We start from the raw sequence: 24,895 nt of genomic DNA, 5'->3' as shown, positions 1-24,895 counted from the left end.
CTCATAAAGCTCCCTAGTCTCAGAGGGATGCAGGCTTCAGCCTCTGAATGTCACCAACTCAGAGCAGAAAGTGGAGCTGCCTTGAAACTCACTGATAACTTCTATGCCTTTGCTTTTCTTACCACCCAGTTTATAATTTACTACCCAAGGCTCATCCCTGGGCTCAAATTGCATCACTAGGATGGTCCATGAAGCTAGTTTTGACACTAATGTTCTTATCCAGCCCATGATCCAAAAACAGCAAAAGGAAATTACATTTGTGGTAAGTTTAACAGCAGAAAAACACAGCCTAACACACACTGGAGGTGGAAATCTCATGCCATTGACTCCTTTCTGTTGCAGCTTTTATAGTAACCAAAATAATATCTTCTTTCATATATAATGATCCCTGTCCTGAAAGACATAGACCTAGAGGCCACTTGTAGATGCATCTGGTGGTGTGGGGTGAAGCTCAGTCACTCAGGGCTGGTCAAAATACATGAGCAATTCTTGTTTCAGCTACATTATCCTTGGGTAACATTCGTGAAGTCATCCATGTGCAAAGGCATCATCTAATTAAAAGCACTTAACTGGTTCGTGCCCAAATGGAGGCCAGTGACAAGTGGAGTCCCTCAGGGATCAATGTTGGGACTGGTCCTGTTTAATAGCTTTGTTGGTGACATGGATGGTGGCACTGAGTGCACTCTCAGCAAGTTTGCTGATGACCCCAAGCTGTGTGGTGCAAATATGATTTCTTGTTCAACTGCTTTTGCATATCCCAACACTCTGCTACGGTCAACTTATAGAATTCAGCATTTCACTGAATCCCTACACAGACACTCAACAGGCTGGTGCATGAGATTAAAGTCCATCATGCTTCTCCAGGAAAATCTGGAAGGTGAAGGTGGGGGATGCAAGAATAAGAGCACAGAGTTAGTTAGTAGAGGTTATTGTACTACTTTACAGAAAAAAACACTTCTGCCCATGAATGCAATATGATGCTCTCTGTCCTGAGGGTGGCTGTTGCTTACCAAGGGTGCCTTGCTGCTTGCTCACAGGTGTATCTTTTATTAGGGTCCTTCTCCATCAAATTCCGAATGAAGTCTTTAGCTGTTAAAAAAGAAAATAAATAAATAAAGAAAGAAAGAAAGAAAAGAAAAGAGAGTAATTCAAAGCAATGGGGTTGATGCTTAGTTCTGTTGCAGGATGAAACTAACAAGTGCCATCTGGCTACAACACTGGAAAATGGCCCTGGGTCATTTGTCATTTATTGGTACAGATACAACCAAAGTGCCTTAGGAGTAAATCCAAGCTATTTAGTATTTGGGGAAAAGCTGAAGGCATCTGCTCCCGTGAGTACATTTAGGAGTGGGATGGATAACTCAGAGTTGGCAGAGTTCAAGGCTGCCAGCTCCCAGTTTCCCAGTAAGTCAAGGGCCTCTGCCCATCTTAGTGATCTGAAGATGGCCACATCCATTGGAGACACTGGCAAACTGCTTGGAAAAAGAAAGGAGGAGGATAGAACCCAAAGTAAGAGCAACTTCTCATTGCTCACTCCAAACAATTGCACACATGAGCAGCTGTGAGGACATTCTGGGTTTTTTTAAAACACATTACAGAGGAAAATGGACTCCCTTGGGCATGAGGTATGGTGTTTTTAATCAACATTATAATGGAGGGAAGAGAGATTGCAGCATGGCCTGAATCCAGTAGCTCCTGGAGAGAGTAGCTGAAGGAGCCACAGCAAAGCCAAATATGGCAGGAAAATTTTTGTGCTGATTTAGGTGATGTACTTTACCCCTCAAATGCAAAGAGGTCTGCCAACAGACCTTCATATTTTCTCAGAAAACCACCATGGGCTTAAAAAAAACTTCTTTCACATGTATCTTTAAGCAATCCATCAAAATTATATCTGGACTGCAGATGTAAGCAGCATGAAATATTGTTCTGTGTCGAGATAACAGGATATGTAATCATCTTTAAAATAAAACACTTCTTTTTATATCTCCCCTGTCTTCATCAGTAGTACTAATGAATCAGAAAACTGCATTTCTAGGGATATTTCTGCCTAATGAAAAGTTCCTAAAATCCTTCTCCTGTGTGTATATGGCAGATGTTCCCCTAGGTTAGGCAGAGCAAGGACACAGAGCTTGAGTGACCTCTTGGAGACCACACAGCACATCAGCAGCTGAACGTGCTCCTCCTGTCACCTATGGACACCAATGCTGGCAGCTCATGGGCTGTGCTGGAGCCATTTTTGCCACATTTGCCTCTAGCAGGTTAGTACACCTGCCCCACTGCACTGGGTGGGGAACTGGACAAGCTATCTGGATCCAACCATGTGGAGAGTCATCCCAGTTTCTGAATCTGCCTGCCCACCTCATTTGGGAACTATTAATTTCTCACTCACTTTGGTGCACTTCCAGTAACAGAGCCAAAAAAAATTGCTGCCTTATTAATGACACAGAAGCCATTTGCATTTTATTGGTATATGATGGAGAAATCATCATATTTTGCTTTCTTTGTTTTCTTGGGACAATCTTCTGCTGTCTTCATCTTCTTTTCCAGCTACACTTCAGTGCTTTGCATGCCACTGGACAAAACTGCACTTCATTTTTGTAGAAATAACATCCTGCAACTATTTGAGCTGAAAGAAATGCACATTCCCAATGGTTTTCAGAGAAAAGAAGCTCTGCACATGATGGGTATCCCCACACCAAGAGATGAACATCTGCAACAGACAGGCAAGCAGGCATGGTTGTGCAATTAGATGAGCAGGGGCTTCTTACCAGATTCTGAGATGTCATCCCAGTACGGAGAGTCAAACTCATACTCAGCCTTAAGGATCTGCTCGAAGAGTTTGGAGTCATTTTCATCATAGAAAGGGGGATACCCACAGAGCCTAATGGTGAAGAAGAAAAGAGACACGTGACCCTCAGGCCATCTGTCAAGAAGCTGAGAGAGAAGAAGGCAGAAGAAAGAAAATGTCTTTTTTAACACTTGCCCTATTTAATTCCCAAGCAGGCAAGCACTGCCATGAGAGAAGTTTGTTCAGGGAGATATAAACCTACCCCTGCAGAGTAGTTACTCTGCCCTGGACAAAGGGGAATTCTACGTGGACACCTGGTGCAGCTGATCCTACACAGACTCACACAGATACCCTGGCCTGCCCCCACATACTTTTGGCTGTTTAGTCAAAGAGTTTTATTATGTAGTTGTGAGCCCTTTCATCCCCTCCTATACACGTGGTATGACAAACTTGCATGGGCTACACCCTACACCACAAAGCATCAGTCCCCCTCATCCCTCTGCACAGCTCTTCCCCATCCCAGAGTCTTCTCCACAGTGGCTTCTGGGTTGTCCTCACCCCAACACCTTACACAAGCCACTTGTACACCACTTTTAGTGTCTCCCAGATGGTGGAGAGGCAAAACTGAGGCTTAGCAGACATAAGGGCACAGCACAGCTCTGGGAACCAGAGGCAGAAGAGGTGATGACACCTCCCCAGTCACATGCTCCCCATCAGGAGCACACCTGAGCACAAGCTGTGGTGTCTGTATTGTGCAAGAGACCTTAGCTCTATATGAACCTTGTGAAATTGGGGAGCCACTTGCCTGGTCCTCTTCTCCAGCACAAAGGGGAGGAAGAGCTGGTGCAAAGCAGGACAAGAAACCCCACAGAGCCATCAGGCAGAGGCCAGGACATGTCTGCAGGTTATGCCATGCCCTGTGTCCCCAAGCACAAGGAAGAGGATGTCTGGGACTCACTCCATTTCTGCAGCAGAGCCTGCACAGACTGCACATGGACCTGCAGCTGATGTGGAAGCACCCAGAGTGCCTCTGCTTTTCTCCCTTCTGCAAGTGATTTTGCTGCCCACATCCAATTGCCTCCCTTGCCTAAGGCTCACAGCAATCCTGTTCTGGTTTTCAGTAGTTATAATCACACTTCTCAGAAAACCCAGATGCAGGACAAGCAGCATTATTTGCCTAGTCTGAGCTCAAACACAGCACCCTCCCAGTGCTGCAGACTGCAGGATGGTTGTCAGAGATCCCTGATGTCCAGCCAACCCTGCATGCAATAGTCTGTCTCTGTGCAAAGATGCCAGCAGGAATATCCCTTCTTCAAGTTTTAATACCAATGTCACTAAGTTCCAGATTCACCTTCGAGGCTGGTCCAAGGTTTTAGCAAACCCATCCTGCCCACAGTTAAACAGGGATCCCTGCCTCTTGTCCTCCATGGTCTGGAGAAAAGGCGGCTGCTCTATACAACTACCTGAAAGGGAGGTTGGAGCCAGTTGAGGGATGGTCTCTTCTCCCTATGAACAAGCAACAGGTCAAGAGGAGATGGCCTCAAGTTGCACCAGGGGAGGTTTACATTGGATAGTAGAAGAAACCATCACTGAAAAGGTTATTAAATACTGGAATAGGCTGCCCAGGGAGGTCGTTGTCCCTGTAGGTGCTTAAAAGACATGTAGATATGGTGCTTAGGAATATGGTTTAGCACTGGACTCAGAAAAGTTGGGTTAATGGTTGGACTTGATGATCTTAAATGTCCTCTCCAACCAGAACAACTCTGTGACTCTGTATAGAGATGCCACATTTATTTTCTCTTATCTCTAGTTTACAGTGGAAATTAGTCATTCATATACTTTGCCAATATTGAAAAGATTTTTTCCTACAGGGTCTTCTTAAACTCTGAGTCAATCACCCTCAATAAAGCATCTAACTGGGGAGGGCAAACCACTATAAACAGACCCAAGATCTCACTGTAACACTACACTGTAACAACAGAACTGAAAGAAATAAAATGCCCAGGTTATTTATAACCCAAAGCCATCCAGATGCCCTGGAGGTTATCTGAACCAACTCAACACTTGAGGGTGAAAGGAGCAATGTTTTGTTAGCACTGGAGAGACAGTGTGCTTGATAAATCATTTAAATGCAGAGTGAGATGTTGATGTGCGTCAGATCCACACTGACCTGGAAGAACTCTATTGAAATTTGCAGCATTATAACCATGGTTCCACTGAATCAGAAATCTCTCTCTTTGTAATTTGCAAAGCAGATGAACCAGTCCTCATCTGTGTCCCACTGGATGGCTGCCATCATCAAAACAAGGAAGATAACCTCATGCCAGACCAGCATTTAGGATCAGAGCAGGACTGCCTGCCTATTTCATGGGCACGGGCTTGGTGCAGCAAGTCCTGTGTCAAACCCAGTGGTGGAAGTGGCATCTGAGAAGGGCTGTTAAAAATGATGCATTTAAGCAAATGCCTAAAAGCCTCCATGCATCTAGATAATGAAGGGTAGTGTAATGCAGCAACTGGATCCATGGGCAAGGTCCAACTGTGGAGGTATCTATGGAGGACATTTATATAACTTGCTTTTTAAAGTATTTATATAACTTGCACCTCTCCTGTGAGGACAGGCTGAGAGAGTTGGGTTTGTTCAGCCTGGAGAAGAGAAGGCTCCAGGGAGACCTTGTAGCAGCCTTCCAGTATATGAAGGAGAGCCAGGGAGGGACTTCTGACAAGGGCATGGAGTGATAGGATGAGGCAGAAGAGTTTCAAACTGGAAGAGGGTAGTTAATAGGAAGAAATTAGGGGTTAGGAAAAAATTCTTTAGCTTGAGGATGGCAAGACACTGGAACAGGTCTATTTAATGTAGTAAATATCAATGCTTAACTCCCACAGCTTGTTTGGGAATGTACACACACTAATCTTCACCTTCATGGAATCACAGAATAGTTTGGTTTGGAAGGGACCTTAAAGGTCATCCAGTTCCAACTCTCCTGTAATGGGCTGGGACATCTTCAACTAGACCAGGTGGCTCAAAGCTCCATTCAACCTGACCTTCAACATTTCCAGGGATGGGGCAGCCACAAATTCCCTGGACAATCTGTGTCATTGTCTTACCACCCTCACAGTGAAGAATTTTGACAAAACCCTCAAGATCTTGGGTGCTTTACTGAGGGGTTTGGAAATGCTTGAGCTGACAGCTCCAGCACCATAACTGCTAGGATGGCCATGGTAGAAATGCCCAGGGTGGAGGAAAACTGATTCTCCACAGGCACCTGGAACCATCCCTCTGTCCCCTTCCCTGGGTGACACATTGGGCTCTCTGTTAGAATCATAGAATTGTTTGGGTCAGAAGGGACCTTTAAGGTCCCTTAAAGAGACCTTATGAAGCCTGACAGCCTTTCAGTTTCTTGCCTTCCTCAGCACTTTCTTTACACAAAGGCAATCTGCTCTGATAAAGCATTTTAAGGCAAGCAGACAGCCCTGAGCATGCTGAGGCACTCTCAGGCTACTCCAGAGGGAGGAATTACTCTCTTAAATTGTGCACTGTACTAATTACTTTGGCAAAGGTACAAGAGCAGAGGTTGGGGCTGCTGTGATTTACACATGCCCCTGGCAGTGAAAGGTGGGAGAAAACTTATGAGCACAGAGTTGCAAGCAAGGGGGGGGGGGTAGAGAGACACAAACTCCAGGAAGAGCCCCAGTTCCTCCAGAGCCTCTCAATCCCCTTCCTACAACATATCCAGGTCTTCCTCTGCTCCTCTGCATGGCTTGAGTATCTTACACAGGTCTAGGGTATCTGCCTCTGTGTTTGGGAGGAGACTGCAGCCCATCACAGGGGTGATGCAGGTCTGATGTATGAGCAGTCAGTGTCATGCAGGAGGATCCCAGGGCTGATGGAAGCTTGGAACAGGGCAGAAAGCAGACTCTTTTGTCACTGCTTTTCTCTTGCTGGTGAGAGTTTTAGACCCTAGTCTAAATCTAGTGCTAATCACCACTGTGGGTCATGGACAAGGATATTGCTACAAACCAGCCCCCTGCCTGAGCTCAGGCTGAATTTGAGGCAAGAGCTGATCCTAGCTCATTCAGGGCTGGGGATGAACCTTCTGCATCCAGGGACCCAAGGACATTCCTCCAGGAGAGGAATCATTGAGCACCTACAGCAGAAAGCATAAGAGAAGGGAGCAAGCTCCTTTGGAACACCAGGACATCCTTGCACAGATCCTCCTTGTGGCATACAAAATAATGACTATCCTGAGGTCCTTTCCCTTCAAATCAGTTTAGGAAGATGCAGAAGTTTTAATGTTACTTACTTCAACATTTTAACATTACTGGTATTTCAGTAAGGAATGGGAAAGCCCCAGTAAACTGGCCCATAATGCAATTTATAGCCGAGGGAAATATTGCTGGACTTCCATCAACTGGGCTACCTTCCAAAGTCCATAAGAAGTTTTTATTTAATTTTTACAGACTCAAAATCTCACCAGCTTCAGTTCCATCTGCTTGGACATTTCTGTGTGAAAAAAATGACCTCAATGTAAGAGGTTCTGCTGGTTTTCTTCAGATATGCAGAAAGACAAAAATAACCCTTCTGTCTTCAATGTGAAAAAATCCTGCATTGTCCTGGGGGAGCTTCAGGCAGCTATTAGTTGTCATCATTTTCTCGCAGTTTCACCAAATAAAAGCTTTCCAGAACTATTTAGCAAGCTTATCACATCAGCAACAGATTTTTTCCTTAACCTCCTATTCCCAGTCTTGCCTTAAAAAGAATGGGTTGCAGACAAGAAAAACACAGGTGAATGTACAAAGGAAAGATATTGCCAGAAGTAATTTCTAGAAGCCATCAGGAGAGCACAAAAGGAATAGCAGGAACATCTTCTCCTCACCAGGCAGAGAAGAAAACCCCCTGCAAGCTCTCTTTACATATTGGGGGCAATACTAAAGAGCCCACTGGCATGGTCATTGTACAGCCAGTAGCACAAGAAGCTCTGGGCTGAGTTTCACAAGCAATTTTATAGTGAGATTAAAGCAAAGATTTCAGAAAGTGCTCAAAGACCTGAGCTGTATGGTATGGGAACTCATCCAAGTGCTGTTTATACGGATGAACAAATGTATTTCTTCTGATTTTGGGAATGGACCCTCATACTGGTTGATACTGCTGCCCTTACAAAATGGTGGACAAGGACATAGTTTAGCATGGGGAATAAAATATAAATTAGGAAGCAAGCAATAAGGAGCAATCATTTGAGGCCTCTTCCCAGTGTTTAACTGTGTTTTCCTGAGCAGCCCAACACGCCTGGGTACATTTTGCCTGCACTCCATCTCCTTCCTCTGCACAATTCAGTTATTCCTCACTTTCTTCCTTAGGCTTGTGTGTAATGCCAGGCAGGCAAGATGACTGAGCAGCTTTCCTGACACATGACTCCAGGATGATGGTGGAAACTCTTTCTGGCATAACATACTTTGTACTTTTTAATCTTCACATGCAAACATTGATTTCATACACATCCACTTGAAAATCAAAACCAACTCATCAGCAAAGAAGTACAGGAAAGTATGATCCAAAATTAATCTCCAGAATACGAACAAATCAGTAATTCTCTTGTCCTACCAATGAACAGAAGAAAATTCAGGGCAAAATGTGTTCAGCCTAGTGCAGAAGAGACAGTAGGTGTTGAGTATGAATAACCAGGGACTGAGGCAGAGCATTCTGTGGCCCCAGGTGCTTTGTTTTTTGCATATATTAATTTAATCATTATATCAGATAGGAGTGCAATCAGTACTGTAGCTCCCCAAGCTTTTGTAAACCCTCATGTGACCCCAACAGATCCAAAATCCAGCTGCTGGGAATCCAGTGAAGTCTCTCGCTCTTCTTATGTTTTATATTTTTAAGATGAACACATTATCAGAACTACTTTGGGATAAGTAAGAAGCCGAGCTCAACAGTGAGGCTGTTTCAAACTGAGAGGTATTGCAACTGCAGTAACAGAAAATCTCAGGCTACTAAAATTAGTTCCTGTGAATCATGACTTCTCATGCAAACCAGGTTGTGATAAAAACTCTGCTGCTGCAGCCTCTGCAATCTGCCTGTCATCAACAAGAAGCATAAGAGACTGGCACTGAAACAAAGGTATTCTTTCCTAGCATCTCCTTCACTTTGCATATCACACAAACAAACACTTGACTACAGCATCACTGCCCCAGAAACAGTTTGTCCTCCCACTGCCATAAACTGAAGACTCTCATGTGAGACTGAGTTTGTGTCTGGAGGCACTCAAACCACTTGATATAATAATAGCTCAAAGCATCTTTAATTTATGCCTGGATTGTGTGTTGGATTCCCCTGAGTTCCCATCTTCATTGACACCAGCCTGCTCAGAGTGGCTGTGAGGATTTGGGGGGGAGGTGGGGAGGTGATGCAAGATGCTTGGGTTGCCCTATGTATAAATATGGCCTGGGCACATGCACTATAGCTCCAACTGTGCTGGCTGTGGAGCTGGAAATGGATATCTGGCTGTGTGTTGGAATATAGGTTGGAATTATGAACTTCTGCTCTAGGCAGGACAAATTACCAGCATAGCACCAGGGTGGCACAAAAAGTGCTCAGGGCATCTCAGCACCAGGTTCTGGTGTGCAGAGTGACTCTCTGCTGGCTCTGCTCCCTCCAGTGGTGTGGAACTGAGAAAGGAAACCCACAAACTAAACTGGTGGTCTTGGACACCCCAGAAGGGCTTCCTCCTACCAGCTCAGGGAAGGACCTGTCTTCCTCTCTGGCTTTATGATACCCCTGACATCCACTTTCTTATGAGGCCATGTTTGCAGTTTCTGTCTGTTCTTGGAAGCAAGGATGAGATCCAGTTCAATGTGAGGACAAATAGGATATAGGCTGGGTTTCTAAGCTCCCATCCTACTCAACAGAAATGGAGTCAACCAAGTCTGGAGAGTGATGCAAATGTACCCTGAAGCAGATGAGGCTGCTCTGTGCAGGCAGGGGGCTGACTACAGAGGGTGCGATCCAGTAACCTCTGCATGGACATCTGGTGCTATTTGACATGGTCTATGGTCTCCTGCTTGGTCTCCATCTGCTTCTCCAGAAGGAAGCTCTCTGCAGTGTGTTTGACTTGCCAGACCCATGTGGCTGTCCCAGAATGGCTGTGTGTGAAAGGCACATCCTGGTGAAATGTCTGCTTGGACCCACTCAAGTGCCTCGTGGCACTGGAGGAGCTGTCAAGTGCACAGGACCCTTGTCCCAGGGCCAGCAGGGTGGGACCATCCTACAGTCACAACTTGAGACCAGGCAGGAGGTGACTGTAGGTGACAAACACTGCTAAGCACCTACATGAGGAAACCCCTGATTATCCCAGGAGTCCTGCTGACTGCAACAAGAGCTGAAGAATGTAGCTCACACAGTGAAATAGTCAAGGAGGTGGCTTGACCTCAGACCCAATCCCACCCAAGCAGTAGTAGTGTGTGGCAAACACATTACCATGCTCCTTCTACAGCAGCACATTGCTGCCATTCATTCTGACTGTACATCCCCCAGGTCAGGTCCTTATTATGTGAAGCACAGAAACCCTAAAAAGGTTTCCTTGTCCTGCGAACATGAATTCAAAGGGACTCATTCTTACCAAACTGATTTAAGCCTTCGGGTTGGGAACTACCCCGGTAGCAAATGGCGAATTTAGATTTTAGGAGTGCACATGCAGATTCTTGACAAGCCCAACACATGGTGATTTGGAAAACAGAGTAGGAAATGACTGAGGGGAACCTTATGGAAAGAGAAGCCTTGCTATGGAAAAGGGGGAAGTTTATGAATGAGACTGAAACCTTCCACCTATCAGAGATGTTTTTGCTAATAGGGTGGACACATTGCTTAGCAGTGCTTCATCCATATTATAAAAGATTCATAAAAGCAACAAGTGAAACAACACCACGTCTGACAGCAAAAAAAAAGCCCTTTGGTGGATGAGCCATGGAGGAATGGGACTGAAAACATGGAGGAAAGCAGAGTCAAGTGTATCTCCTGGCAATCAGAATGCAACAGCTCACCCCTCCTGTGGGCTGCCAGATGGACACCTATGGTCATGGTGAATATCTGACCATGAACTGAGCCTGGAAGTGAGGCAGAATTCTGGTGTCTTCAACCTGCAACCTCCTTCCTCCTGGTGGGGAGCAAAGTACTATGAAAGCAACAGAAATTATTCTGCCTGGCATGGATGGCAAGGACCAAAAATGTCAAAAAACCCCCAACCTGTGGGCCCTCCATGCTTAGGTTTCATGGGGAAGATGGTGGTTTGGGTCAGCACACCATCCTCATCTAAAAGAACACCGAGGAAGGATGTGTGACACAGCCTCCAAGTCTGTGCCCTCCTCACAAATCCCTCTGGGCTTTGTTACAAAATCAGAATCAGCACTCTTGATTTTTGCTTTTTTTATGCAAAAGTTTTTTCCATCTCGTTGTTGATGGTCGCTCTAAATTAAACCCATCCCCCTGAAAAGTTTTGTACTCAAGAAGTTTTCAAATATTCATGTGTATTGGCAAATCCAGTCATAAAACTGATGATTTTAGGCAGGGCCTTCCTTCAAATAAATAAATAAACATGCAAATAAATATGCTATTTTAATATTTAAAAGTTATTTGGAGTAGCATATAGCTTATGCTCAAGACTAAATGAAAATGTAAGGAACAAACATTTTCACAGAGTGGATAATCCAACAATGATATTTGTCCTGGCAAAAATAGTTCTACTACACCATCAAAAAGTTATTCATGTTGACAAGCCCTGAAACGTTTGCATAAAGAGAAAGGGAACAAAGTGGGAATGCTTTAATGCTGGGGCTCATTGGAGCTGCATTTCCCTTCAGTCTTGTGTAACTGTGACAGTTGTGTAAAAGGGAAAAATTGGAAAAAAAGGGAAAGCACTGGTGATGGTGGCATGAAAAGACATTTGTTTTCCCTGCAGTCAACAGCTACACAGCAGCTCTGTGCCCTCTTGCACAAAAGGAACAGGCTCCTTGTGCTCTCTGTGGTCAGCCCATGGTGACCTCTTCTTGAAGAGCTGAGTGAATGGCTCCTGCTTCAAAGCCTGACACAACCAATGCAATCATCTGAATGGCATTCATGGACTCAGGAGCTCAAGCACTGAGCACAGACCACCCCATCAAGGTAGGTCCATAAGGCAGAGAAAGTCTCCCAACAGGTTCACGAAAAAGTTCTGCATTTATCTCCCTACCCAAACATTTGCAGTGATTTTATATGTTCATCCACACAGAGCTGGGATTCAGGTGATAGTGCCCAAAAATGTTATGGCTCCATAACACTCTCCATAATGCTCTCCACCCTCTGGAGAGCATTAACCTAGTACTACAGTACCCCTGTGACCACAGTGGCCAGGACACCTCTCATATCCTTCCAGGTGTTGTTGCTGGCTCAGTCAGTGAATTACCCACTTCCATGGATCAAGCACTTCAGGTACACCCATATCTAGAGTACTGGCTGCTAGAATTCATGTAGGCAAGTCTGGGTATAAGAAAAACCTTTTTCCCGATGTAGACAGTTAAACAGTGGAACAGGTTGCCCAGAAACCTCGTGCAGTCTCCATCTGCATTTGGATTTAAAATCCAAATGAAGGAAGCATTAGGCAACCTGCTCTGAGCTCAAGATAGGGCTTCCTGAGGTCTCTTCCAATCTAAGTCATCGCAGTGAGCCTTTTGTGAAGAAGGGTGACAGGTACTGAATGAAGACAGGCACTAAATCTCCATAAACATGAGATCTGAGACCTATCCACCCCTTCAGAGAATGCCCAGAAGTCCTGGTTCCATGGTTTTCTCAAGCAACGAATCCCCACTCCTATGAGCAGCATTTAGACCCATTAGAGCACATTTCAGTCCTGAACGCAGAAGTTTAACAGTTTGATGGAAGAGTGACAGAATTGACAGAGCAGAAGTCAGTTCACCCTCTCCTTTGGAACCTGGTGGTTGGGTGTGTTGAAATGGATCCCTCATTTTCAGTAAATTCTCAGAACCTCATGTTCTGTTTCGATTAAAATAATTCACTGCAGCATATGAAAAGCTCTTCCCCCTTATCTCCCTCTGTGCTCTTCCCAGGGAATGAAAATCCATTATGTTGACATCTGGAGAGAAGTGGCACATCAGGATACATCCATGGCTATAATCCTGTGCTCTGTGGCCAAGTTTGTTTCTTGCCAAAGCTAAACTGAGCAGGGCAGGGGATTGGTTCACTATTGCCTCAACGTGGAGAAGCCCAAATTATTTCAAACAGGATTTTTGCCATTTAAAGGATCCCAGTTCATCTCCTACCACTTCTGCTCACAGTTCAGGCTTATAGTAACAGGGAGGTGTCCAGGGTTTATGATACACTGGATAACAAGTGTCAGAGATTAACTTCTTTGGCTCAGACTAAGTGGGTAACTATATGGTGGGGTAAGAACGCAGGTCCCAAAGCTGCCTGTGACTGAAAACCCAAGAGATACTCACAGGATGTATGCAATGACCCCAATAGACCAGCAGTCCACAGCTTTGCTGTAGGGTTTCTGGGCCAGCACTTCAGGAGCTGAAAGTACAAAGACAAACAAGCACATGTTACAAACCAAGCATTTGGATACAGACAAGAGGTAGGACCCTGAAACCAGAAGCTCCCTGAGACCTTGTGTTGCCCTCCACAGAACCCTTGCATCTGCAAATATCTTGTATAGGATCAAAGAATTGTTTTGGTTGGAAAATATCTTTAAGATGATGCAGTCCAACCATTAACTTAACTCTACAAGTCTGTTGCTAAACCACGGACCTAAGCATGACAACAAAGGCTTTTAAACACCCCTAGAGATGGTGATGTCACCATTTCCCTGGGCACCTTGTGCCAGTGTTTGATAACCCTTTCAGTGAAGAAATTCCTACCAATAACCACTCAAAACCTGCCTTGGCAGAACTTGAGGCCATTTCCTCTCATCCTATCACTTGTTATAGGCAGAAGAGACCAACACCCACCTTGCTACAATCCTGATGTTTTTGAAGCTCATATTTTCACAGAAGGATGACTCTGATAGTGAATTAAACTCCTTATTTTCTAACTCCAAGGTCATAAAACAAAACTAAGCACAGAAAAGTCCATGGGAGGCAGAGAGCCATCACCTCCCTGTCAGAGGAAACTTCTAGACACTTGGAGAGGAAAAGAATGCTGAGCCTGGCACTGGTATTGAGATGCACATTCACCCTGACAGCCTTTCAGGTCCCTCACATTGTGCTGCCAAATTGTGGGTTTCAACAGGCAGCTCAGGAAGTGTCATGGGAATTGGTAAGTTACATCTGCAGGAGAGGAAGGAGAACTGCCACCATACCTCCTCCCAGCAGTTCCCTTCCAAAGTCTGTGGGATGTCAGAGGGATTCATTTGTCCTCCTGCCCCTAGAACCACAGAAACCTCAGAGGGAGAAATGAAAAATAAGCAGGAGTTGGACACATGCACAAAAGATCTGAACCTTATGTCTCTATAGCTTTTAGCCACCATAGTCTGAATTTTGCTAGGCCTGAGAGCTTGGCCATTTATTGAAGCTTTGTGGGTCTGCTTTCCTCCCTAACACCAGGGAGAGTTTTAAAAGCATGTTTTTGTTTGGGAGCCTGGAGTATTATTATGCCTTCCCTGTTGGGATCTTGCAGTGCAAATGCTTAAACCTAAATATGAAAACCCTGTGACTCTAATCTTCTTCATGTAAAGAAGCTTTTGCTATTTTCAAAGCAAAATGTACACAATAATGCAAGAAATCACTGCCTCTGGCATTCCTACAGCAGACTTGCCACACTGGGTTTTAAAAAGCACAGTATTTCCTCTAAATACTTTGGAGTTCAAATGCTGCAAAATAATAATGAAGAGGCAAGTTCCAGCAAAAATATTTCTTAGGGGTATACCTTCTGCTACCAACATCAAAGCAGTTAGATACTTAAAGAGTGGAAAAACTGTGAAGCACATAAAGGTATTAAAATTTAAGCTTTACATGCAGTTGCTACATATACTTTGGTGTGCTCTTCAAGGAGTTATTTTCTTAAGCTAGACAAGTCAACAAAACTCAGGTCAAAACTGCCAGCAAGGAAGGGAACAGGAAGCAATAATGATATACAAAAAAGCACTTTCTTGTGCTTGGACATGAGAACTTATAGAAGGGATTTAAGGGAAGGCAGTCCACAGAGCAGGTGAGGGCATCCAGGGTGCCTTTCCATAAGCAGCAGAATCATGGCAAGGGCTAAGTCAGACTGCAGAGACATTGTAAAAAGGAATAAAATCCAGGGCAATGTGGGTAGAAATATAGCTGGCAGCTTGATTTTGATCATTCTTGAAGACTAGGATATGGAAGTACAGGGCAAAAATTAACTCAGTCTTCAAGTCACCAAGCAAAATGGGACAAGTGCATACATAAGAAACTAAGAAACCATAAAAAAATGGTTTTGCTCATATATTGCTAATCACTGTTGTAATGAGTGAATACTCCCAACACCTACCCACTATGTGCCAAAGGAGTTTTTCTTCCACTGTACATAGCTTGAATGACTCCTAATCTGGCCCTAGGTGCCTGGCAGAAACCTGTACTCCAGTTCCCAAGAAGCCTCTGACTCCTTCCAGGACATGGACATGCTGATGTAGTCTAGCAAGATAAAGGTTAAAATGTTCTTACTACAAGAGTGGCCAGAGCTGCAGAAATATAAAAGGCAACTTCAATTGGCATCCAAAAGGCAACTCCCTTCCCAGCAGCTGGGTCTATGTGTCAGGTTGGTGCTAGCCAGGCTCGTGGGGGTTATTTGAAGAATAACTTGGGATAAAAGAATAGAGCACTAGAGAGCCATTCTATTTGGCCTACCATGGCCTCTTCAGCAACCTGGAAAACTGGTAGAGTCTGACAAATTTACACTTTTCTTGTATAAACCAGCTGTACATCAAAGTATCTTGGGACAACCTTTCCAGAACACCCTCCTGCCCCTTAACTTGACCCTTTCTGTCCCAAATTTTCCCCTAAAAACAAACTTTTTTTTTCCAAAATGTGCATCAAATAGGGTTTGTGAGACTCTGCTTTTTTTTTCTCATCTCTTGTGAAAAAACATACTGAAGAAGGGAGTTAATTTTCCCTGTCCTTAGGTGATTAAACATCTTCCAACTCTTCAGTCCTTCCAAATTCCTAATACTTTATTCACACATCTCTGCTCCCTTTGACTGTCTGCTCCTGTTTGTGTCATTTTCAAGATTAGTAAACATTTTACATGCTATATCCCCCAAAGAAAATATTATGCAAATGAGTCCTGAGCGCCAAGGATCCTAGTGAGCTCCTGACATTATACAGATATGTCACATTAACATAACAGAAAACAAATCTGAGATGAAGGGATGTGAACTATGTAAAGATTCTCCCTCTTAAAACATCAAAGCTGTGCTGGAGCGTTTCTCTTTGTTTTAAAGAAGAAAAGCACTAATAACAAAGTCACAGCTGTGTATGGTGGCTGGGAAGCAGGTAAGAAGACTGCAGGACCAAGGCCAATTACCTCAGCTTTGGTAAACCTGAAGAAAGAAAACTAGAAGGTTTAAATAATTATATTAAAGCCAAATGGCTGCTTTTGGCTGTTGTTCCAAAGAGCAGACACGCAACACGAACAGGACAACATAGCTGAACATCATCTGCCTCTGATAAATGGAAAAGATGGAAACATGCAATGAGCTGCAAAACAAGTCAGATGAGTTCTTAGAAATAATGGCAGAGAAGTGCCAAGAGGCAAAAGCAGGAGATGCAATGAAACCCAGGAGCTGACAGCAATTAAGGATCAACACTGACGGATGAGGAGACAAAACATCAGGAAAGAGAACTGGAAAGTCAAAGCTTCCATTTCTAGCACTGGGAAAATGCCAGCCAGGCTTCCAGGAGGGCACCTCCTCAGGGAATGACTTTGGGCTCAAATGCTGCACAAGAGTCAGCCAGAGACAGGGCAGGCAAGGAAGGAAATCCAGACCCTTCCTCCACATCCAGGACCCCTGTTTCAGACCAAATCAGAATGGATAATGAGCAACATGTGGCAGGTAAATTGTTGGGTAATGGTCCCAGGGCCTCATCCCACCTACAGGTAAGCAAAGGTTTGTTTCCTAAAGCACTCCTCTTCCAGGCCAGATGATCTGCTAGTATCCAGATAGGGTTTTCTTTGTTTAGTTATGATTTGGTTTTATTAAGGGAAAAAAAACCTAATAATAAAAGATTAATAAAAGGTTTAAATGGAGGTTTTAAGAAAAGGTACAGAGCAGGAATATTTGGAAACCTTTCAGACCACCATGACATTACCCCCAGTGAGCAGAGCTATGTTAATAAGCTTCCTAAAAATGCAGCTGATGGATGCCAGAACAGCAATCCATGTTCTTGCAAAGAGCTCAAGTAATGGGGATTGCTCTGATACTTTAATCTTGTGGAACAAACTGCAGAAGTCATGAGGGTGCCTGTTCTTCATACCAGCCTCATACATAAAAGGGATTCTTCTTCACTCCCATGATGGTGCTACTCCCAGCAGATTTTTCTCTCTCACAAGAACTCAGTTTAATGCTATTTTCTGTCATTTATGTGGCTTCCCACAAGTTGCATGCCAGAAGGAACAAGGCCTTTGAACAAAGGGTGAAGGTTTAGTAGATCCCCATAGGAGTGACAAACCAGCAGGCTGCTGGAAGCGTGGGAGGAATAAGAAGATCTAAACAGGGTTAAAATTACCAGGGACCTGCTTGCACTGGGCAGGGACACAGCTCAACTGGCCAAGCATGTTGGCCTGGTGCAAGCCAGCAGTAGAAGTTCAGCTGGTTTTTAATGCCAGTTCCCATCACATAGGCAGGACCTGCATGTAAAGAAGGGGAAAGATGAATGGGCTGTGCAGGTACCAGATGGCCATGAAATCCAAGAAGGAAGATAGGGGAAGAGTTTGTAAGGGACATCAAAGGGAGATGGTACCAGCCCCAGTGCTCAGGATGCTTGAAGGTACTCAAGAAGTTGGACAGACAGGAGCAACCCCACACCACTGATGGCTGGGTGCACAAAGGACCAATCCAGCCCCTCTCTTGGGGGGTGAGCTGAACCACAGAATCCTTGTGGTTGGAAAGGACCTCTGAGATCACTGAGGCCAACCATACACACAAGCAATAAGCAAAAAAAAAAAACAAACCCCAAAACAACAACAAAAAACCCCTACAATCTTGGCTACTAGAGCATGCCTTGAAGTGCCACATCTACACGTTTCCTAAATACCTCCAAGGATGCTGACTCCAGCACCTCCCTGGCAGACTGGTCCAGTATCTGACCACTCTTTAGTAAAGAAATTCTTCATAATATCTAATCTAAACCTCCCCTGCTGCAACTTCAGACCATTTCCTCTGGTCCTGGTCATTACTCACTTGGGAGAAGAGGCCAACATCCACCTCCCTACAACATCCTTTCAGGTACCTGTAGAGAGCAATGAGGTCTCCCCTCAGCCTTCTCTTCTCCAAACTAAACATGCCCAGTTCTTTATAGAATCATAGAATCATCAAGGTTGGAAAAGACCTCTAAGATCATTGAGTCCAACCATCCACCCTCCAACCCCTAACCACTAAACCATCCACTGCAGCACTTCATCTACCTGTCTTCTGAATATCTCCAGGGATGGTGCCCCCAAAGAAACTTGGATTAATTTATGTTTTACACTGACTCCTGTGCACTGACTGTGCAAAATACAGTTTCATATAGGTCCGGTGAGAGGTGGAAGTGAGCAAGGCCAGGAATATTGGTGTCCTTCCCATCCAGAGGTGGTGTCTGCTTGCTTCAGCAGAATGCTCCACAGCTCCCACAGAGCCTGGAACTCATACAGGTGCCTTTGGGCTTTGACTAATTCAGGTCCCTGCCTGTGGTATAAACATTTCCTCTACATTGTTTAATGGGTAATCACCTGATGATTTCCCTGAATTGAGATAAAAAATTGGTTCCTCAGACACTCCTCATATGACTTATTCTCTAGGCTCCTCACCAGCTTGGTAGCTCTTTTCTGGACATTCTCCAGCATCTCAATGTCCTTCTTGTAGTGAGGGGCCCAGAACTGAACACAGTACTTGAGGTGTGGCATCACCAGTGCTGAGTAGAGGGAGATAATCATCTCCTGGTGGCCACAATATTGGCCTTGTTGGCCACCTGGGCATGATACAAAGCATCTTCCTCATGATGCAAAGAGCCATAACAGCAGATGAAGCATCCTCACCACAAGGCTGGAGTCCCTCTCCCACTGACTCCTGGAATGAAAACAACTTCTTTCCCTCTTTCACACAGACCTCAAGTGATCATCTTGTTCTGGTTGCCCAAGACTGTGCAGTTATGGACTGTTTCCAAAGGTCATCAGGGTTTTGGTGCCTGCCTGTTGGCTTCTTGTGCTCCTGCTGTCCTTATTTCACGTTAGAGTCAGATGTAGATAGCTAATATGGGACAGAATGCAGCTACAACCACATGCAAGTAAACTCTGATTCAGGATCCAACACTGGAGCTGAATGATCACCCTGTCATGAGCTTGTGCCTGAGCAAACCCCAGTGACAGCAATCCCCATGCTTTAGTTTTAATTTATTACTCAAGTTACTCAACAACTCCTCAGGTTGCTTTTTGCTAATGAGGATATTCCAAAGGCTTATTGAATTTTTCAAACCTTTAGCTCAAAGGATACCACATAAGTCAAAATTAAACATGGAAATCCATTGCATACTTAAAGGTGTGAAAGGACCTTTCACAGGAGCACTATAGAAAATAAAAAGAGTGAATGAGGTGGTGTGTACAGGGACCAACCACACATTCAGGGTCCAGCCCAGTCAAGAAAATTTTACTTGACTTTGGGCTGGGACTTAGAGCAAGAATTTTAAATCTCAGTAGGATTAAGATATTAGCCAGCCACAAACAGTTTGCAATTCAGCATTTCTGCAAAAGGAGATCAGATTGTCCAAAACAGGCTTTCTAACATTTTTTCCAAACTTCAATGCTTGTAAGTATTTTGCAAGTCTAATTCCCATCTGCAGAAAAAATTGAAGTTTTTGAGAGATCAGCTCTCACCAAAAGTCAGTCATTGAGACCTAATTCCCAAACAGCTAAAAATGTCTTTGGAGGAATTAGCTGAATGACTGGAGTCACCTTCTGGTGAGGGACCAACTTGACACACTTCCAGAGAAACTCATTTTCAGGGACTTCTGAACATCTTCAAGAAAATTAATTTCTTATAAAGAGCCTCAAGCTGAGCAGCCCATGTATGATCAGCAGTGGGTTATAAAGATCTTGCCTATAATCACACAGGTCACTCAGGGTTTTGAGTGACCCCTTCTCCAGACTAGAAGATGGAGTGGGATCCCTGAAGATCAGTCCACACACCTAATGGGCAATGAAACAAAACACATAAGCCTCCTCATTTTACCCAATTTAGGTGCTATCTACAAGTCTAGCCCCAGCTCATCACCTTGCCTCCTTCCATAAGAAGGAGAGAGATAAGAGTCCTAGGCAGATAAGAAAATGAAAGACCCTTTTCATTAGAAGAGGTTGCACTATCAGTTCCCTCTTCAGTAGGTAAACATTTAGATTTGCATCTTAACAAAAGTGCCTAAAGTCTAAGTGACTTAATTATCCAGACTATCATCTTTTCACCATAGGACCAAATTCTCTTCAATCTATAAGGCAGAGCCTTAAGACCTAATGTGCTAATGCACTATCAGCTGTGCCTATTTTAGGAATACTCTAATTTGGTAAGTAATACTTCGATTTTCTGAACAAAACCCAGTATTATATTGAGATTTCATTCTAATTAAATCCCCTCTTATTCAATGATTGTCTGAACCACATCAACAGGAATGTAGTGTCTTGGGTACCATTTTCCTTGGGGCTAAAAGTAAGAAAAACTGAGTTAAAAAATTGAAACAAAGAGCTGAAAGTATATCCTTAATGACTGAAATTGGACAGAAATGACAGGAGGCCTTGCACAGTTGCAAATAATTGCAAAAGGCAGCAGATCTGACTTAAAATCAGGTTAGGTACCAAGTCAGAAGCTTATCCAGCACCCTACACAGTGGGATCTGAGTGGATCTGTTTCTGGAGATAAAGAAGTATAAAGACTAGCAAATAGCAATGACTTCTTAACCATTGCCCTGGTGCCTTTGGCACATGACAATAGGCCTAATTTTTTCCAGTAATGTAAAAGCACAGGTTTTAAACTGACAAAAATAATTGAATCCTCCTAGTATCTTAGAAAATGAGATAGTCTACATATCTCTAAAGAAAAGCACCAGGAATTTCATTTGAAGTAATGGATCACTGAGAGTTAGTTCAATGCTCAGCAAAATGGCTGGAAAAACACCCCCCCAAAAAAAGTTGGCACTTAATGAGAGGACATTCCATGGGCCAACACTGTGGCCCATGACTCCCCTGACCCAGACAAGAACACATATTCCTGTTGCCATCAGGGGGAAGGACTCTTCCATTTATTTGAGGGCATTTTAGACAGGTGTTGCAAATTGGAGCTGGAAGTCATGAAAGCTTTTGGATGCAGCCAAATTGCTGTCCATGGATGCAGGAGCCATGTCATCAGGTGTTAACCCTCACAGAGGCTCACTTGTGGGCACCACCACAGCAGCTGACAACAAAACACTTCTCTGCTCAGAAAATGTCACCTGGGCAGCCAATTATATTTTTAAAAAGCAGCACTAAAAAGGAGCTGTCTCCTGTGCACAAAAAGAAACAGAACAAACATTTAAAGAGGTTTTCTTTCTGAGAGAGGGGAAAAAATCCTGTCAGCACTTTAGAAATAAGTGGCCAGGACCTCTTGAACCACAATGAGTAAAATACTGCAGCTCAGTAAGGTAACAACAAGCCTGGAGGCACTTGTGCAGCTATCAGTGCCCAGACCTTGAGAAATTGGAGCTCTCAAACATCTCTCAAAGCACTACTATTTGTGTTACATTCTCCCTCTCCAAAAGAGCAAGTTTTCTTATGTAAATGGCTACAATGAAAGGCCATATGAGATCACTCTAGTGCCCCAGAAGTCACAGCTCCCTTGTTTTCATCAGTGCTTCCACAAACATCCTCTGAGCCTTTCTGCATCTCTCAGGCTTATTCTAGTCAGTGCCCACTTCAGAATAAAATAAACCATGTTAATGAAGTACAGGAGAGCTGATAGCAAAAATTGCTGCCTCAGCTCAGTTCCTGTCAGTGCTCTGGAAGAGGATTTCCAGTCTGGTGTGATTACACAAGACAACTGTTCAGGATGTACAGAGTGACTCAGATGCCTCAAAATAAAAGAACGATGGGCTGATGGCTTCATGATGGAGAGAGACACCTGTTTCTTTTCCTGACATTATCAGGACAGAATGTGCCTGTGCAGCATGAAGATAATCCCTGGAAAAAGGTATACCTGAGAATCACCAATGATTTGGGTAGGAATGGACCTTAAAGATCCTCTAGTTCCAAGCCCCTGATATTAGCATGGACACCTTCCATTAGACCAGGTTGCTCCAAGCCCCATTCAACCTGGCCTTGAACACTTCCAGGGATGAGGCACCTACAGGTTCTCCAGGCCAGTGTCTCACCACCCTCACTCTACAGATTTTCTTCCTAATGCCTAAACCAGATCTACCCTCTTCTTGTTTAGAGCCATTACCCCTTGTCCTGTCACTACATGTCCTTGTAAAAAGTTGCTCTTGAGTTTTCCTGTGGGCCCTTCAGGTACTGGAAGGCTCCTGTAAGACATTCCTGGAGCCTTCTCTTCCCTAGACTCCTTCAGAACAACCTCAGCTTCAGAAGAGGTGATCAAGCCCTCTGATCATCTTCATCACAACTGCATCATTTGTTTGAGTTCTCATTCCATGTTATCATCAGAGCTATGAAAACACAGGCAGCTGCAAAGCAAAAGGAGCCTCTCTCTGACTTTTGGAAAAGGTCTTCCCTACTGGACAGATGTCAGATAAATCTATCCCTGGGGAAGTCATTGTCACTTTAATTTCATGGGTACCCAAGAGATTAATTCTACTCTCTCAGCTGACTGGCTTGGTATTGTAGGAGGCTCAGGCTAGCTGGACCTGTCTCATGCTTGAAGTGAGCGTTTTAAATAGAGTTTGCTCAAACAGACCCTGTCATCACCTGCCATATAATTCTCACATTCAGTTACTTTCACTTTTTTAAAAGGATAAGCTGGTAAAAACTGCTCATCAGCAGCCTGTTAAGTGGTTACTGAATGGACAGGAGGGCAAAGAATAAATTCTAGCAATCAAAATACAGGAGACCTGAGGATCTAAAGAGCTTTTGCATAATGACATCAAGGAGTCAGTAACTTAACAGAGCTGTAAGAGAGGCTTACTGAGTAAGTCTGAATAAATGCAGCTCTTTCATTTTACCATCTTCTATCAGGGCAATCAGGCAAAAGCTATACTTCATCATTAAAATAATGCTACACTAGGTAGAGCTTTTTAGGTTTGTAGGTGCTTGTAGAATCAATACATTTGAGGCTATGCTTCAGGTGCTCCTGATTTACCCACAAGCAGAGTCTTTGAGAAGGCTCATTCTGCAAAGCATTAAAAACACAAAGCAAATCCCATAAACCCAGAAGGAAGGACTGGGACCTGAGGGAGAGGAGCACATAAAACAGAGCACCAGCAGCTCCTGACATCTAACAAACATCTGTAAAATCTCATGTGCATTATGTAGCAGCACTAGAAACCAAGTATTATAACTTCCTTTTCACTATGTCTGCATTGCAGCTGGGAAGAGTGGATGGACAATACAACCAAATCTCTTACCAACATAACCAGGAGTCCCACAGGCTGTGGACATCACATCTCCTTTGCTCTCCATCTTTGACAATCCGAAGTCACTGATCATGATTTTTGACTCTTCATCCTGGCTGTAGTAGAGCAGATTCTCAGGCTAGAAAGGAGAACAAGTAAGATGGGTTTTGAATATGTAAGTCCAGTAACAACATCTGTTGACTGATGTGTTGCATTTAATACAATTCTTAGTTACATCATACATATAATGTAATTTGGTTTCCCTAAATCCTAAAGATTTATTCTTGTAACCTATAAGGAGATCTTCTCCAGACTCCTGTATGGTAATTACTGGAAGAAGCTGACACTTTGAGCTTTGAGTCAGTTTTCTGGGAGAGTAAAGATTTTTGGCACCCCCAAAAAAAGAACTGAGGTCAATCTGTTCCTTAAGGAATGTGTCTGACATATCATCACTTCATAGGGATAAAAAGGATTAATTTGAAGGCAGGTGAATATGGTAAATCCAGGTAGTGTGATGAAATGTTTTTTCTACAGCATTAAAAAAAAGAAGAAAACCCACTAGGTATTAGAGAATTTCAGTATCTTCTCCACTGGAAACAAACTGTTCTGAGAAAGGAAATGCCTTTACAGTTAGCAAATGTGCAGCAAGGATGTTTTAGCTAGAACCAATTAGGAAAACATGCAACAGTACTAAGCACAGCAGCTTGTTTATGCTGAGAGAAAACAAGAATCACTCCGCAAAGCTGTGACTTTATAGCAATGTCAGCTGGGCTGGAGTGCCCAACCGTCCATATGCTACAGCTTCTCTACTTGTGTTTCACAGAATCATACAGGTTGGAAAGGACCTCTGAGATCATCAAGTCCAACCCTTAATCCACTACCACCATGGTTCCCATGGCACTGAGTGCCACATTCAGTCCCTTCTTAAAAACCTCCAGGGATGGAGAATCCACCACCTCCCTGGGCAGCCCATTCCAATGTCTGATCACCCTCTCCATAAAGAAATTCTTTCTAATATCCAACCTAAACCTTCCCTGACAGAGCTTAAGTCCATGCCCTCTTGTCTTACTGATAGCTACTTGGGAAAAGAGACCACCCCCTCCCCCCCCGGCTCCAACCTCCTTTCAGGGAGTTGTAGAGAATGATGAGGTCTCCCCTGAGTCTCCTTTTCTCCAGCCTGAACACCCCCAGCTCCCTCAGCTTCTCCTCATAAGATCTGTGCTCGAGTCCCTTCACCAGCTTGGTTGCCTCCTTTCGACCTGCTCCAGCACCTCAATCTCCTTCCTGAACTGAGGGGCCCAGAACTGGACACAGGACTCA

The 24,895-nt window shown here is 44.0% G+C and overlaps 1 protein-coding gene across 2 annotated transcripts in view; it reads right to left on the bottom strand.

The window, feature by feature from the left end:
• Positions 1–24,895, bottom strand: part of CAMK1D (calcium/calmodulin dependent protein kinase ID) — a 228,202-nt gene that overhangs the window by 21,643 nt on the left and 181,664 nt on the right. For both annotated transcript variants that reach the window (XM_030466180.1, XM_030466169.1), the window contains exons 5-8: positions 23,588–23,714; positions 13,274–13,349; positions 2,769–2,881; positions 1,011–1,089 (exon numbers count right to left, since the gene is read on the bottom strand). In XM_030466180.1, the coding sequence (XP_030322040.1) occupies positions 1,011–1,089; positions 2,769–2,881; positions 13,274–13,349; positions 23,588–23,714 (395 nt within the window). The remainder of the gene's footprint in view (positions 1–1,010; positions 1,090–2,768; positions 2,882–13,273; positions 13,350–23,587; positions 23,715–24,895) is intronic.

This window comes from Calypte anna, chromosome 1 (assembly GCF_003957555.1).
Source record: "Calypte anna isolate BGI_N300 chromosome 1, bCalAnn1_v1.p, whole genome shotgun sequence".
In the NCBI taxonomy this organism is placed as follows: domain Eukaryota; kingdom Metazoa; phylum Chordata; class Aves; order Apodiformes; family Trochilidae; genus Calypte; species Calypte anna.
The sequence above is the reverse complement of the archived record's forward strand: the minus strand, read 5'-3'. Positions and strand labels throughout refer to the sequence as shown.